The sequence below is a fragment of the Phymastichus coffea genome, unplaced genomic scaffold (genome assembly GCF_024137745.1).
Source record: "Phymastichus coffea isolate CEN01 unplaced genomic scaffold, Cenicafe_Pcof_1.1 PCOF00016, whole genome shotgun sequence".
Classification (NCBI taxonomy): Eukaryota; Metazoa; Arthropoda; class Insecta; order Hymenoptera; family Eulophidae; genus Phymastichus; species Phymastichus coffea.
In genome coordinates, this window is record NW_026706827.1 from 1,362,565 (window position 1) to 1,376,036 (window position 13,472).

At 45.9% G+C, this 13,472-nt stretch overlaps 3 protein-coding genes across 3 annotated transcripts in view; 1 reads left to right on the forward strand and 2 right to left on the reverse strand.

The window, feature by feature from the left end:
- LOC131675064 (neuropeptide SIFamide receptor-like) overlaps positions 1-13,472 on the reverse strand; it is a 53,132-nt gene that overhangs the window by 9,025 nt on the left and 30,635 nt on the right. The window contains exons 2-3 of the mRNA XM_058953896.1: positions 10,135-10,234; positions 36-481 (exon numbers count right to left, since the gene is read on the reverse strand). Of these exons, the coding sequence (XP_058809879.1) occupies positions 36-481; positions 10,135-10,234 (546 nt within the window). The remainder of the gene's footprint in view (positions 1-35; positions 482-10,134; positions 10,235-13,472) is intronic.
- Positions 2,331-3,226, forward strand: LOC131675066 (neuropeptide-like 4). Its single transcript, XM_058953898.1, has 2 exons — positions 2,331-2,464; positions 2,711-3,226. The coding sequence occupies exons 1-2, from the start codon at positions 2,450-2,452 to the stop codon at positions 2,996-2,998; spliced, it is 303 nt and encodes a 100-aa protein (XP_058809881.1). The 5' UTR covers positions 2,331-2,449; the 3' UTR covers positions 2,999-3,226.
- LOC131675065 (histidine-rich glycoprotein-like) lies at positions 5,806-7,607 on the reverse strand. The gene is made up of 2 exons (XM_058953897.1): positions 7,551-7,607; positions 5,806-6,248 (listed from the first exon to the last, which is right to left on the reverse strand). Exons 1-2 carry the CDS (start codon positions 7,560-7,562, stop codon positions 5,841-5,843), a joined length of 420 nt encoding a protein of 139 aa, XP_058809880.1. The 5' UTR covers positions 7,563-7,607; the 3' UTR covers positions 5,806-5,840.

Here is a 13,472-nt window from a genome sequence, read left to right on the forward strand (position 1 = left end):
AACGCTCACAGCTCGCGGACTGTCGGCGGGCTTACCTCCGAACTTCATGCGGGCGAAGATGACGTAGAGTGGCAGCCAGGACAGCACGAAGAGGATGACCACGACGATGAGCATCTTGACGACCTTTACCTTGGACTTCTGCTGCAGCCTCTCCATCTGGTCGTCCTTGGTGTCGCTGGGGATGTTGCGCCGCCAGACCTTGATCCAGATCAGCACGTAGCACAGGCTGATGAGGAACATCGGAAGCAGGTAGCAGAGCATCAGGTTGCCCACGAGGAAGAAGAGCGCGCCGTAGCGGGGCTGCGGCCAGACCTCCAGGCAGAGCTTCAGGCCGGGGTCGTCGGGGTAGATGGACACCAGGTCGAAGTAGATCAGCCAGGGCAGCGTGGCCGTGAGGGCGACGAACCAGATGAACACTATCATCACTCGGGCCCGGTGCTTCGTGATCTGACACTTGAGCGGCCACCAGATCGCCAAGAACCTGCGAATGAAATCGTCACGCTTCGTTAGCCACGGCTCTCTGCTTTAGCTCGACGATCCGTTCATCCGTTCGCTTGCTCTCCCTCGGCGAGAGCCGCGCGCGCTTATGCAACGGCGGACACACCGGCTAGTGGTGCCCGATCGTTAGCTCGCGGGCCGGGCTCGCGTGCGGTGCTGCAACGCTGTCAAAATTACTGGCCCGTGCTTGGCCGTACGCCTGGCAAATGGCCATTGGGCTGTGCGTGCGCGCCGCGCGAACGACATTTCTCACCGATTCAACGCGCGTTTCGAAATTCATCCGTAGGTGGCGCATACTCGCCGATCGGACGACTTCAACTTTCAAATCTTCTAAACAATTCACCGAGCCGCGAATAATTTTCCGCTCTGATTGACATTATGCTTGGAGTGCTAATGAGAGGCCATTTTTTTCGCGCTCGCAATGTTTTTTCCGTCGTTCCTTTTACGTAGACTGCGATCGTCAATCAGCGCGCTAATTAGCATCTCAAGTATATGGCCTACATAATAGAAAATTAGAAGGAAATCGGTTGGAAACGCAGAGGCGAATAAAAGGGCCTTCCTTTGTTTTGTAAATTGCGCGGAAAGCGAGAAACGATCCCGCATACTGGCGCGCGTCTTGTTGTTCGCAGCAAAACAGTCATTCTAGGGTGAGAAAAAAGGCACATTGTTGAAGCAATTGAATAGTAAAGAATCAAGGTAGAAACACACACACGGACGCGCTCGGACACGCTCTGACACGCGTGTGACACATATGCAAAGTGTCGGTGGATTACGTATCGTGCATATTGTGCACTTGTACGACGAGTATTTCAGGGTCAATTACGGTTATTTAGCGCTGCTGCACTGCCGAGCAATGATATTACAATCGCATCAAGTCAGTCTTGCAACGGGTAAGATTGCAAGTGTGCCATATGCATTTACTTTTCTTGTGCGCGGAGATAATGAAGCGCGCACATATTAAACGGGCTAATTATAGGAGTGCAGCCGCGACGGTAGCGAGCTTGTATCATTGTGATACGCCCCACGCCGATCGCAATGAGATCGCCGCAGCACGATGGCTTCCCTGTCTCGATATCCGCGGCAATGACGTAACGGGGCTGGCGCGCCCGATTGTGCGTGCGCCGGTCGCGATCGCAGAGCGATTGCATAAGCCGCGAGCAGCCGATTCGCACGGGGAAAGTAGACGAAGTTCGGAGCAGCGGCGGCCGATGCCGAGAGGACGTCGGTCCCGCGCGCGCGCGACGTTGAAAGTGCGCTGCGCTTATGTAAATGCGAGGCGATCGTGCAGCTCGGCCGGAGAAATTGGAATATCGACACGGCTGCGGCCGGTGCGATTAGCGCGGAGCCTGTCCTCGGAGTCGGACGCGGGCCGCTTCCCACCGCTCCACCATACGCTGCAGCCGAGTTCTCGTTCATCTCTCTCTCTCTCTCTCTCTCTCTCGTCTTGTCCTTGGCAGGAGCGCGGCGCATTATTATCGGAGAGATCGCGCGGCGGCAGCCAGGCGGATTAACGCCGGGCTCGTTCCATTTCCGCGGATAATTGCTGCGCCAACAGCTAAGCAGCTATGGGACGCTCGCGCCTATAACCCACTGCCGCGGCGTCCTAATCGCCCATGCATCTCGCGCGATCTTGCCATCGTTAACTCGGTCGCGTATAAATCGCCGATCGATAGCCGACACTTAATCGCCGCCATGCCGGCTCCGCTGTATACTGCACTCAAGGTAAACAATGAAATATTACGCGCTCTCTCTCTCTCTCTCTCTCTCTCTCCCGGCTCATCCCTGCTCGGCTATAAAAGAGTTACGACGCCGAGCCGGGGATTCGAGTTCGACTCGGACTTTGCTGCCGGCTGAGCTGCCGCTGCTGCGCGCTGACATTCGTCTCTACATTTTTTCTGCAGACTTGTCGACGATTGTTCTCTTGTGAGAGATATACGACGTACGAGCCAGGATGCTCCTCAAACTGGTCGGTACTATATACCACTTTTCAAATACCTTTCCCTTCGCTCTTTACGTTCTTGCTTTTTAACGACGCGCTCGTGCTGCTCGGGCTTTTACAACGCGCTACTCACTCTCCGTCGCTCGATAACGGGCCTTTCCGCTATCTTGCAGAGAAATAAGTGCCAATACGAATAAATCATATACATTCGCGGCGCCGTTTTGGCAGCTTTTAACCAAACCTTCCAGTGATTACAAGTTGTTTGTCACGCAGTTGCTGATCGCGCTGGCCGGAGTGGCGTTGGTCGAAGCCGCACCCGCACCTGCGCCTGCACCTGCACCGGGACCCGCGCCCGGACCCTCGCCCTATCCACCGAGCTACCTGCACTCGCCGCTGCTGCCGGCCTACTCGTACTCCTCCGTCCTGCATTATCCGTCCTACGCCTACAAGTACCCTTACTACTCCAGCCTTTATCCTTACTCTTACTACGGCTACGGGTATCCCTACTACAAGGGCTACTACGGCTATGGATATCCCGGATCTATCTACTCCATCTATTAGATGCATTTCCCCACTGCAAGCTCACTCAACGCCTCCTGCCAATTTTACGTGCTACAGTTTGACTGCGATCTAGCGAACGTTCATCTGCACTTTTCGGAGCAACGCCCCATTACTACCGACCTACACGAACGGTACTCTACATCAGTTGACACCTGAACCAAACACCAATCGATCGCGACAAATATTCTCTGTACTCGGAAATGTCCAACTAATGTGATACTTGGTCAAATAAAGTCATCGATTTATATTACTTTTTTGGTTTCTTCGAAGAGCGCACATGCATACCTCTCGCTTCCTCGGCCTTTCTCGCACGTCCAACCGAACGAACTCGGAAAGGCTGTGCGCCGTTATAATTCCATGTTAACGTACCATCGCGATCGCAAATTTCGCAACGATAACTAATTGCGAAATATAAGTGCACGCGTACTCCGCTTGAATAAACTAATTCGCTGACATTTCTATATCGCGTCGACCGTCATTTTATTGATTAAAAGCAACGGCGAACTCTTGTCACGAAAAACGATTAGTGTACGCATGTTATATTCCTCCGAGATGACAAAAATTGAGAAATTTCGTTAGTACGAGCACGACGAAGGTTTTCTCTTTGTTCGCAGTTCTTTCGCACGATTTTCACATTAATCATATTAAATGCAAAATTCCAATATCCGCACGGAGCGAGTTTCCGTGTTGGTCGTTTTATCTATCTGCTGAGCTTCCGTTGGCGGCGCGCCTGCGCTTGATACAAAATGATGAAATTTCGCGCCCGGAATACAATGGAATTGGCGCATCATTACAATTTGGCCCGATAAATGGGAAAAGAAATGAGGCTGCAAGCTCGGCGCGAGCTCGGCGCAAGCTCGGCGCAAGCTGCGAGAGGGGAACGGAGCGGAGAGGACTTTTCAATTTCATCGCCATTATATGCTCGAGCGGGCGCCTCGAGTGCTTTTCTCATCCCCCCCCCCCTCCCCTAAAAGAAAAAAAAGAGAAAAGGCAACTATACGGACCGGAGGAGCACCGCGACGACGACGACGACGACGGCAGCGCCGAAGAGAAGTTCGAAACTCCTTTAAGGAACTTAAGTTTGGAGTGCACAAGCGTTCGGCGGCGCAGCCTCTCGAGAGTTTCGCGGCAGCCCCGCTAAAGCGCAGCGCAATCTGCCAATTAGCTTAATCATTTAATTAGGATGAAATTGCAGCTGCAAGCCGAAACAGCGAATGGTCCTCTGGTAAAGTCGATCGTGGCGCTTGGCGCTCGGTACCGCGCACAGCCACGGATACGCAGTCAGCAAACAGCGTCCAACCGGCATTCTCGAATGGCGCGTTTCAATGGATCGTCTGTCTCTCGCTCGATATTTTTATATTTTCAGCCTTGTTGCATTTCTTTGGCGGCAGCGGCAGGCTCGCAGCTATACGGCGCCTGCGTCTGCAACGTCAAATCCCGACCCCAACGGGCCGCAATGTCAATTCAAACTGCTCATTCTTCCCTTTTCTTTTGCGCTGTTTCGGACTCCCCGTATGCACTGCATCTGGCGCCATTCCGTTCGCGTTATTACTACATTATGACCACTTATATTGCGTCGACTTTTTTAATATACCCACCGTCAGCTCGCCTGTGTAAACGTTATACGTGTACGTTTCAAAGGAACATCATTCGGGGAAAATGGCGTGGCGTTAAAACTGCATTGGACAATAGTAAAGCTATCGAAAATCGATATCAGAGCATTACTTTTTTTTACCCTCGAGGGAGACAAGGTCTAATTCGTGCTCGACGGATGATTTTAAATGCTCGGTAAAGCTATCATGGCATTTAATGTACTATGATAAAAGCTAGACAAGTATATAAATGGGATATACGGGAAAAAGGAGCGCAGATCGAGAAGTTGTTTCACGCCGTACTTTGGGAATTCGGAGCTGACGTTGAGGTTCGAATAAAAACGTTTTGCCGTGAAAACGCGGAGCGAGCGCATAAAAATGAAATTAAAGGAAACTAGAAAAACAATGAGTGCAATAGATTTGTGCAATAGAGAGCGAAAAATTTGCAAAAATGAATATTTCATTAGAGTCTTAAGACTGAGGTGCGGGCTTGGATGCACAAAGTTGAAAGCTTGGTATTCGGAAAGTTTCGGAACGGAACGCGAGTGAAACCGCAGGATAGCAAACGCGTAGTTGGACTTTGGAACAGCTTTTGTGCAGCGAAGGGATCGATAGTGGTTGCACCACCAACTTGACTGCAATGCAAAATCAGCGCCGTCGGCTACTTGTCTTTTCCTGAAAAAAATGGAGCTTTCTGTCCGCACAGCTCCGCGGAATGCCGTGCAGCAGCTGGAGAGAACAGTCGTTGATTCGCAAATACGCGCGTCGGCCGTTTAACCGGGTATTTTTAGAAGCAGTCTGGATAAGGTCGATATATAATGCATTATTAGCGTGTCGCCCTTGAGCAAGGTGCGGACTCTGGCGGACTAAATATAGCGTTGCGTAGTGTTCGCTCGGACGAGGGAGATGATGGATAAGGAGGTGTCGTGCCGAGGGATGAAAGTGTGGCGTAAACGAGACACGAGTCACAGTATAAAAATCTTTATTTTGTTTTCTGCATATATAGGCAACGACCAACAATGTGTGTGCGCGTGTGTTGGGGCGGCGAGGGACGAGGATTAATAATGTACAGAGTAAGTATGCAGATGGATGGATGCAGGATGGGGTGGCGGCGTTTGGAATGGCGAGCACACCTCTCGCGCGCGCGCAACAAACGAGAAAGAAGTGAGTGAAAAATGCGCCTGGAACAATGGAAAAAAACCGTCTCCGCTGAAAGTTAATTGGACGTTTCTGGCATGTGGGCGTAGGCCCTAATGGATGGCGTGGTGATGCACGGGCACATAGTGGTCGTGGCTGGGCAGCACGGTCTTGGTGACGATCGGGTGGACGTGGACGTGGGGCGCCGGCGGCTGGTGGTGCGGCGCGTGGATCTCCTCGTGGCCGTGTCCGAGCTCGAGGTGGCCGTGGAGAGGAGCGTGCACGACCGGGGCCGGGTAGTGGATGACGGGCACCGAGTGGTGGTGCTCGACGTGGAGCGGAGCTGCGTGCAGGGCCGGCGCGTGCACCGGCTCCGGCTGGGCGATCACCGACACGTGGTGCGGGTGTCCGTGGTCGACCACGTTGGGCGCGTGGATGTGGCCCAGTCCGTGGTCGACGATGTGGCCGGTCAGGCCTCCGGGCGCCGCGCACGCCACGCCCAACAGACTCAGCACTGTAACCTGCGCGCGTACCGTCATAACGGACACCTCGTTACCGGCTCTCAGTCAGCTGTAGCGCCTGCCTCATCGACTAAGCCTCCACCGGTCTTGTGCAAATTACCGATGCCTCCTTCTTATTGTTTATTTTACTCTTCATTACCAGTCCTCGACTACTCTTTCAGCGCACGATTGTACTTTATGCTCGACATTCGTCTTCGTTAGCTTGTCGCGTCTTCTTGAAAAAGTTACTCGACTCACCCCGCCTGTCCCATTTGTTTCGATCGATAAATCCAATTCATATCAATGATTTCGAATCATTCCTCCAACGTCGTTTAATGTACAAAAAGTCAAGCAGCAAGATTTACTCTATTTTTATCTCGAAAAATCTATCGAGCTAACGAGAAAACTTATTCAATCTATTAACAGGACGACAATATTTTTCTAGTCTTCAATGAAATCGCCGTAGCTATACCGTCGAAATGCATTATTGCGCGTTAGCGTGTTGTAAAGAATGCAATCGCGATGAGCATAAATAGTTCGCTGGTGTGTATTAATTTCTAGAGAGAACGTTTCGTTTGAAAACAATTCGACTGATCGTGTTAAAATAGTAGGAAGTGCACCGGGGAAATGAAAAATAGAGGAATGGTATTAAACTGCATTGCGTCACGGTGAGACAGACTTTCGAAAAAGGAACCAACACAATGCAGGCTACTGCATTCACATTTTTGCCACTCAAGTCGGCAGTCTTTCGCGTGTAGGCAACTGCGGACTCGTAGACCGGCCCCTCTAGCTGATACGCGCAGCGAAAAACGGCTTCCGGATAAAAACGACACCAAAAGCTAAATTTCGTAATGCTACGTATCTGGACTTTCTTGCCCCTTCCCCGCTAACTGGTTTCACCGCACATTTTCGAACTCTCAATATCGTTTCAAATCTTCACTGTCTCTTTCGATTGCAAACCTTCTCGGACAAGTCCTAAAAAGACCAATTTTTTAAACAAGGTAACTATCTCTTTTTCAATTATTCATGTGGTATTGACATTTTGACGCGTATAGCTACAGCAATTATCGCAAGTCAATTATTCGCTTGTGCAAACAGCGGCAATTGTATCGAACTCAATTAGGGCATTATCTGTAATTCATCGATGGAACAACAGTAAGTACACTCTTTCAAGAAAGACACGGGAAAAATATTTACATTTCTCACGGTTATTATCGGCGATGACGTAATTTCGGTAATTGATACAAGACTAATTAGGCTGATGTAGATGAGGCAAATTGAAAAAAAAAACAAAAAAAAACAAAAACAATGACGGAGACTTACCAGCTTGAACATTTTGCTAAGGTGAGAGAGGGAGTCAGTTCACTACGCGAAAGTCAGATGAACTATGAGTTGGGCAGCACGGAGTCATTGCCATTTTATACGGGGGCCGAAATAAAAAATGGAAAGTGGTCACGTGACTGTGTCTGACGCTAAGGGAAGCGTCATTGAGTCAGCCGCGAATCGCCAGAAGGGTGGGAAAGGCGATCGCCCAATCGACGCGTAGCTTTTCCACCGCTACGTGGATGCCGATGATCGTCCAATCAACTATCGCGTACTGACGATCGGCTATGGCAATTGTGCGTTTCGAAATTAGAATTGCAACTTGCAGCTGGCCTATCATTATACGACCCGACACGATCACAGCAGGTCGCTCAGCATTTCCATTTTTACATTGATTTTGTTAAGATTTTCGCCAGCGTTATATTTCCTTGCAGTTAGTTTACTGTTTCATTTGCATCTTCCTCGGTTCCCCCTGTCGCGCAACGTTCAACGATTCTAGACTGAAAAATTGGACTCGAACGTTATCCCTTTTTTACCTGAAGCTAGGCTTTCTGATTAATTAAAATGCATTCCACTTTGTCAATGTTTGAAGAAACTATGGAAACCCGATTGAATAAAGGCAAAGATCTTAATTTGGTGATGCAACGAAACGTACGTTGCCAATGTATATTGGTAATGTACTGTTCAGGAATGTTAATTTGAACGTCACGAAGGTGTAATTATAATAACTTGAAATACATCAAGGATTGCATTATTCAATTCATACTTCTAAATTCGAATTCCTTCACTGCAATAAATTATGAAAGTGAACAGAATAAACTGCTTATAGCTTAATCCTCGTTAGCTGAAAGGAATTCAAGGATCGAAGATTGTTGGTGAAAAGAGCTTTGCACCGCCGTACGCCTGAGAATCAATGAGTCGACTGAGTGGCGCGAGCGATGTCGAGAGCTCGCAAATCACGGGCTGCGCGCCCGCCGCGCGGCAAATTGTCCACGGCGACGGAACCCGAGGATGTGTCAACAGAAGATGGCGAACGACAGAGGCTCGAGAGCGCGCGCAACCTCGCTGCCCCCTGTGATTTTCAGTAAACAAAAGCTGCTCATAATTAGGCAGTGCGCCACTGCGAGAAAGTATATAATTACTGGCAGAGACGTTGGCGAGCGCCTGGATAATTTTGTCGTTGCGTTATCGGAGAAAAGCTCGACGAAAAAATGGAAAGATATTAAGCTATTGTTTATAGGAGTTATAGCCGCGGAGCGTTGCGCCACGCCAATCGCAATTCGCAGCTATTAAGTGATTTCGTAATGGCGTGTTTATAAAATGTGCGTGGTGGCGGCGCTGCGCTAACGAGTGTGAAAACAAGAAGAGGCCGACAGGCGCGGCGTCGGACGCATCGCCGGGAAAAAACGCGCGGTGGCCCGCAGGGGTCTAGCAGCAGCAGCAGCAGCGGCAGCAGCGGCAGCCAGCAAGTCAAAGCTGCCGAGATCGAGACGCACAATTACGCGGCGAGCGCGCGGCGCTAGATTTTTTTCGACAGGCAACGCGGCATAGAAAGTGCACGGCGAACAATCGCGGCGCGGCTGCAGGCTGCAGGCGCGGGCCCGATTATAGCTCGCTCGGCTCGTTACGAAGCCGCCGGTACGTTGCAGCTTGTGTTGGATTGCAGCTTAGCTACTACGCCAATCGATCGAAGCCCAGATTGCCGAACCGATAGCGCGAGCTGGCGCGCCGGCATAATTGATGCTCGTGCCGCAACCTGCTGCGGACCCAACTTTGCCGTGCAGCCTCCTGCTTCGACACCTATTGTTCGGCTGCGACCACTCTTTGCGACTTGCACCTGCACATCTTCGATATTGCAACGATAAGCCGTTCACGCCGCGCGCGCTCGCGTGGATCATTGTGCAATCGCCACTTCCGATTTTCGTCTTTCCGACGACGGGGTGCATGCGATATTTTCTCTCTCGGAATCGCGTCTAAGGCAGTTGCGTAACCGCGTAACCGGAAAGGAATGGGAGAAAGAGGAGTGACACTGAGAAAAATAATATCACATAACTACGCCAAGTCAGCTGATCTATCGACTTATCAACGGTCTTTCTGTTAGACGATCCTTTTTTATATTGTGTAATGCATCTGCAGCGTGGTCTCGTAACTGATTTTTAAATATTAACTTGACCAAAGTCCCATCAACATCGACACCTTTTTATCAAGCACATTAATGTCAATCAGAATTCACTACAAACACGTTAACTCGGATATTATGTACTTATTTCTTTGAAATACTTCCGCATGTATGCATCATATTTACATCTCATAAAAATATACGGATCGACAATTTATTTATACTTGAATTTTACAACTTGACGAATTCCGATTTATATGTTCTGTAGAATATTGCACTTTATTTGCACTCATGAATGAATCTTTTCAGGTAAACTTTATTATGTAAGAAGCTTTAGTAGGACGTCGCTAAAATAAGTCTTTGTAAATATAAAAGTTTGTATAAATACTACCAGTTAAAAGTAACGTTAACATTTGCCAATATCACCGAAAATGTCAATGTCATTATTTTATTACGTAAACGTACCTGTCTAACGATACTGCAACCAAACTGTAAACAGATGCAGCTACAGAGACGCCTTGGATGTATGGTACAGTTTTGCACATAAACCAGCCCAAAACCCAAGCTGCAACAATAAATAACAAACGAAGGTCACCAATGATATCAAAGGGTTTTACATTATTACGTGTCGTTCATATACTAGATGCACGGAGGTATATGGTTATTTCAAAAATTATCGGGATTTAGTCAGGAGTCCTATTATATGAATAAATCAGTGAAACAATTTTAACTGAAGCTCTTTAATCCAGGAAGTGAATTTTGACTTGAGCAAGATTTTGATAAGCGTAGCATTATGAAAGACTTGATGACACAGTTCTCCTTTCATATGGCATTAACATTAAGCTTCTGCTATTGACTAACGAACTAGCTATTGTCAGGCAAGAAAACGGCTAAGCTGGAGAGAAGTAGAGGAGAGAAGGGGAGGGAAGTATTAGTAAGAGGTGTTGCATAGCTGCTATCTTATAAAAAAGAGTAATGCAAATGAGAAAACTTTATAAAGTTAAGAATGATCGATTATAAATTTCATGCAAGCTGATTAGATGACTTTCCTTTCAAATGAAGTGACAGTTTTGAAAGACTATTGTAAAACGCTCGCTACTGGATAACAAACCTATAGGTTATATAGCAATAAATATATTTATTTATTATAATAAAGCACGTGATATGTGATTGGATCGAACGTAGGAGTTGACGATAAGGAAATAGTTAAGCAAAGCTTTGATCGGTAGTATGGTGATTATCAGTGCGAGCACAAAGCCTTCACAAAGCATCACTTTCTCTCTCACATACGAGCTCTCTTTATCAACCAATTCAGGAACATTCCTTAAATCACGAGGAGAAAGATTCCGATTTAATTGGATGATCGTGAGCGCTGGTATGCCTATCGCAGGAGTGGGCAAATATGTCAGCTTTCTGTAATATGCACTCATTCGCACCATTCTTTCCCATACTATTTCTATTCTGTTACTACTTTAACTTCATTATCCGATACTCCATTCGTCAAGGTCGTTTGCTGTCACATCTTTACGTTTAATCTGCTTGTATGCTTCTTATAACGGTTCTTTTCATAAGCCCTCCCTTTTCTATTTGTATTAGCTCCTTTACTTTGCTCTCTCTCTCTCTCTCAACAAGCTTTTTATTTCTTTTCTTGCCTTTTGCTTTGCGTCCTTGTACTTTTAGTCTGCTTTTTACTTTTGCGATCCAAATGCTCTCAATTTTTTTATGTATCATTGATATATTACTAATATTAGAATTCTTTTCATTCGCATACATTCTAGTAGAACTGGAATGAAAAGTTTATGAAATTTCGAGGTTATTTCAACCAAGTTTTGCAAGATTTTCATTTGCATATACAACAAAATGATCCAGCTAGATGATTTTATATACAACCAATGGGTATTGCTTACGAATTATTTATGATCGAGTTTGTACACGCTTTGCATTTTACTTTCACTGTGGGTTCTACATATTTACATTCAAGTGTACGTAGTCATTTTACAGGTTTTGCATGTGGTTATACCCACGATGCAATTCGATATAGAGCATGCATAATAATGCCAATAAAGAAAAATTCAAAAAATAGTTTAAGTCAATTCTCAATCAATAATATTACATATGTTCATAGTGATACAATTCCTGGACTCTATTGTTGCCATCTCAAAATTGAAAAAAAATCATATGAGAACAATGCATGAAATAAGTAACTGATTATGATCATATGTAACTGCATATTTAGTAGATGAATGAAGACTCCAAATAAACATGACTGTTCAACGGTTTTTAGAATTTTTCGAAATAAGTTTATACGACCAAACTATTATTACTAAAAAAGTTCAGAGTCACATCCCAATATAATAATTATTAACATTTGCAACTCAATAAATAAACTTACATAAAGATCAATGGATTAACAATGATGATTAAATTTAGATTAAAAGTATCTTCGGTAAAAATAATTGTAAGCACTGTATCAAATATGTAAATTGCTTTGCTCTTTTAATATCTGGTGAATTGATGACAATAAAAAATATTTACATTGATTCTTGATCGAATATCATTAAAGTACTATTTTTGAAGTGTATGTTGCAGTAGCTATCAAGCTGAAATTGATTTATTATATAAATTAAGGAATATTACAATATAATAATTGAATTAAAAATGTTGAGAATAGATTATGAAGAGAAATTTGTTTTTGTCGTTTATTGATCTATTGAAGTGGAAAGAAGTAGAGAAACATGGATATAATTGAATAATAAAGATCTAGCTTACGTAGATTATCAGCGAGTGAGAGCCAAGCGTTATTAAGGAGAATTGATTTCTGTTTGAAATCAGATGTTCCGTATGACCTTGACTAATCCAACATCGCATTTGGATGAATTTTTTATGAATTATGCAGATTGAGCAGCCTTTGCCGATGATATTCAATCGGTATAATTGTCAGATTTACAAAGTTGCTCTGTAATATCTGTAATATTGAGCACGCTTTCACGTTCGGTAATAAATGCAGGAGGCTAACAATGTGTGTGTGTCTGTGTGTGTGAGTATATATATAAAGGTTTCACAGACGCGCATCAAGGGCTCTCGTGTACATCAATATTGCTGCACTGTATATCAAAGTAAAGAGCGATCGGGAGACATGACAATGGCTCTGATAAGTTACTGCCTGTAGCTCAACAGAAACAGTACTGTACTTGTGTACGTAGCTGTCGCTTGTGATACGCCAAACTATAACTACTATAATTAAATATGCCTGTTTGCTGGTGTATCGAAATCTTGTAGTGAAGTTTTGCATAATTAACATAGCATTGCAATAGCCGAGGCAGCGCTTTTTAAGTGCGAAACTTCAGCACTTGAATGTCTGACCTGTGCCCTCGCAAAACGCGTTCCTGTTCCGACTTTGTCCATTGATAACTGATCGTAAAAATGGGGTAGGTTGAGTGGTAGCTGATATCTTGCAAGCTTTTAGCCGTGCAACAGTCCGAATGTTGCCAAAATGGAAACAAAGACAAGCAAAAATATGCTTTGAGCTTGCCCAAGAAGGACGTTTGATGTTCTTCAACACCGTTACATATACGTAATCACGCATCTTTTGACTTGAGTAGCTTGATTAAAGTAACAGCATAGCAAATCTTTGAAGCTCGCGACTTGCGAAGAATGTGCGTTTGTCAGCACTCGCTAAAGCTCGTCGCCGTCGCGAGCATCGCAAGCTTCGGCGTGCGAGAATTTTATTTACTTACATTCCGCTCATTCTTCCCTTCTGTATCTTTCCGTAGGTTAAACGTTTAAAAGTATAAGAGGCTTTT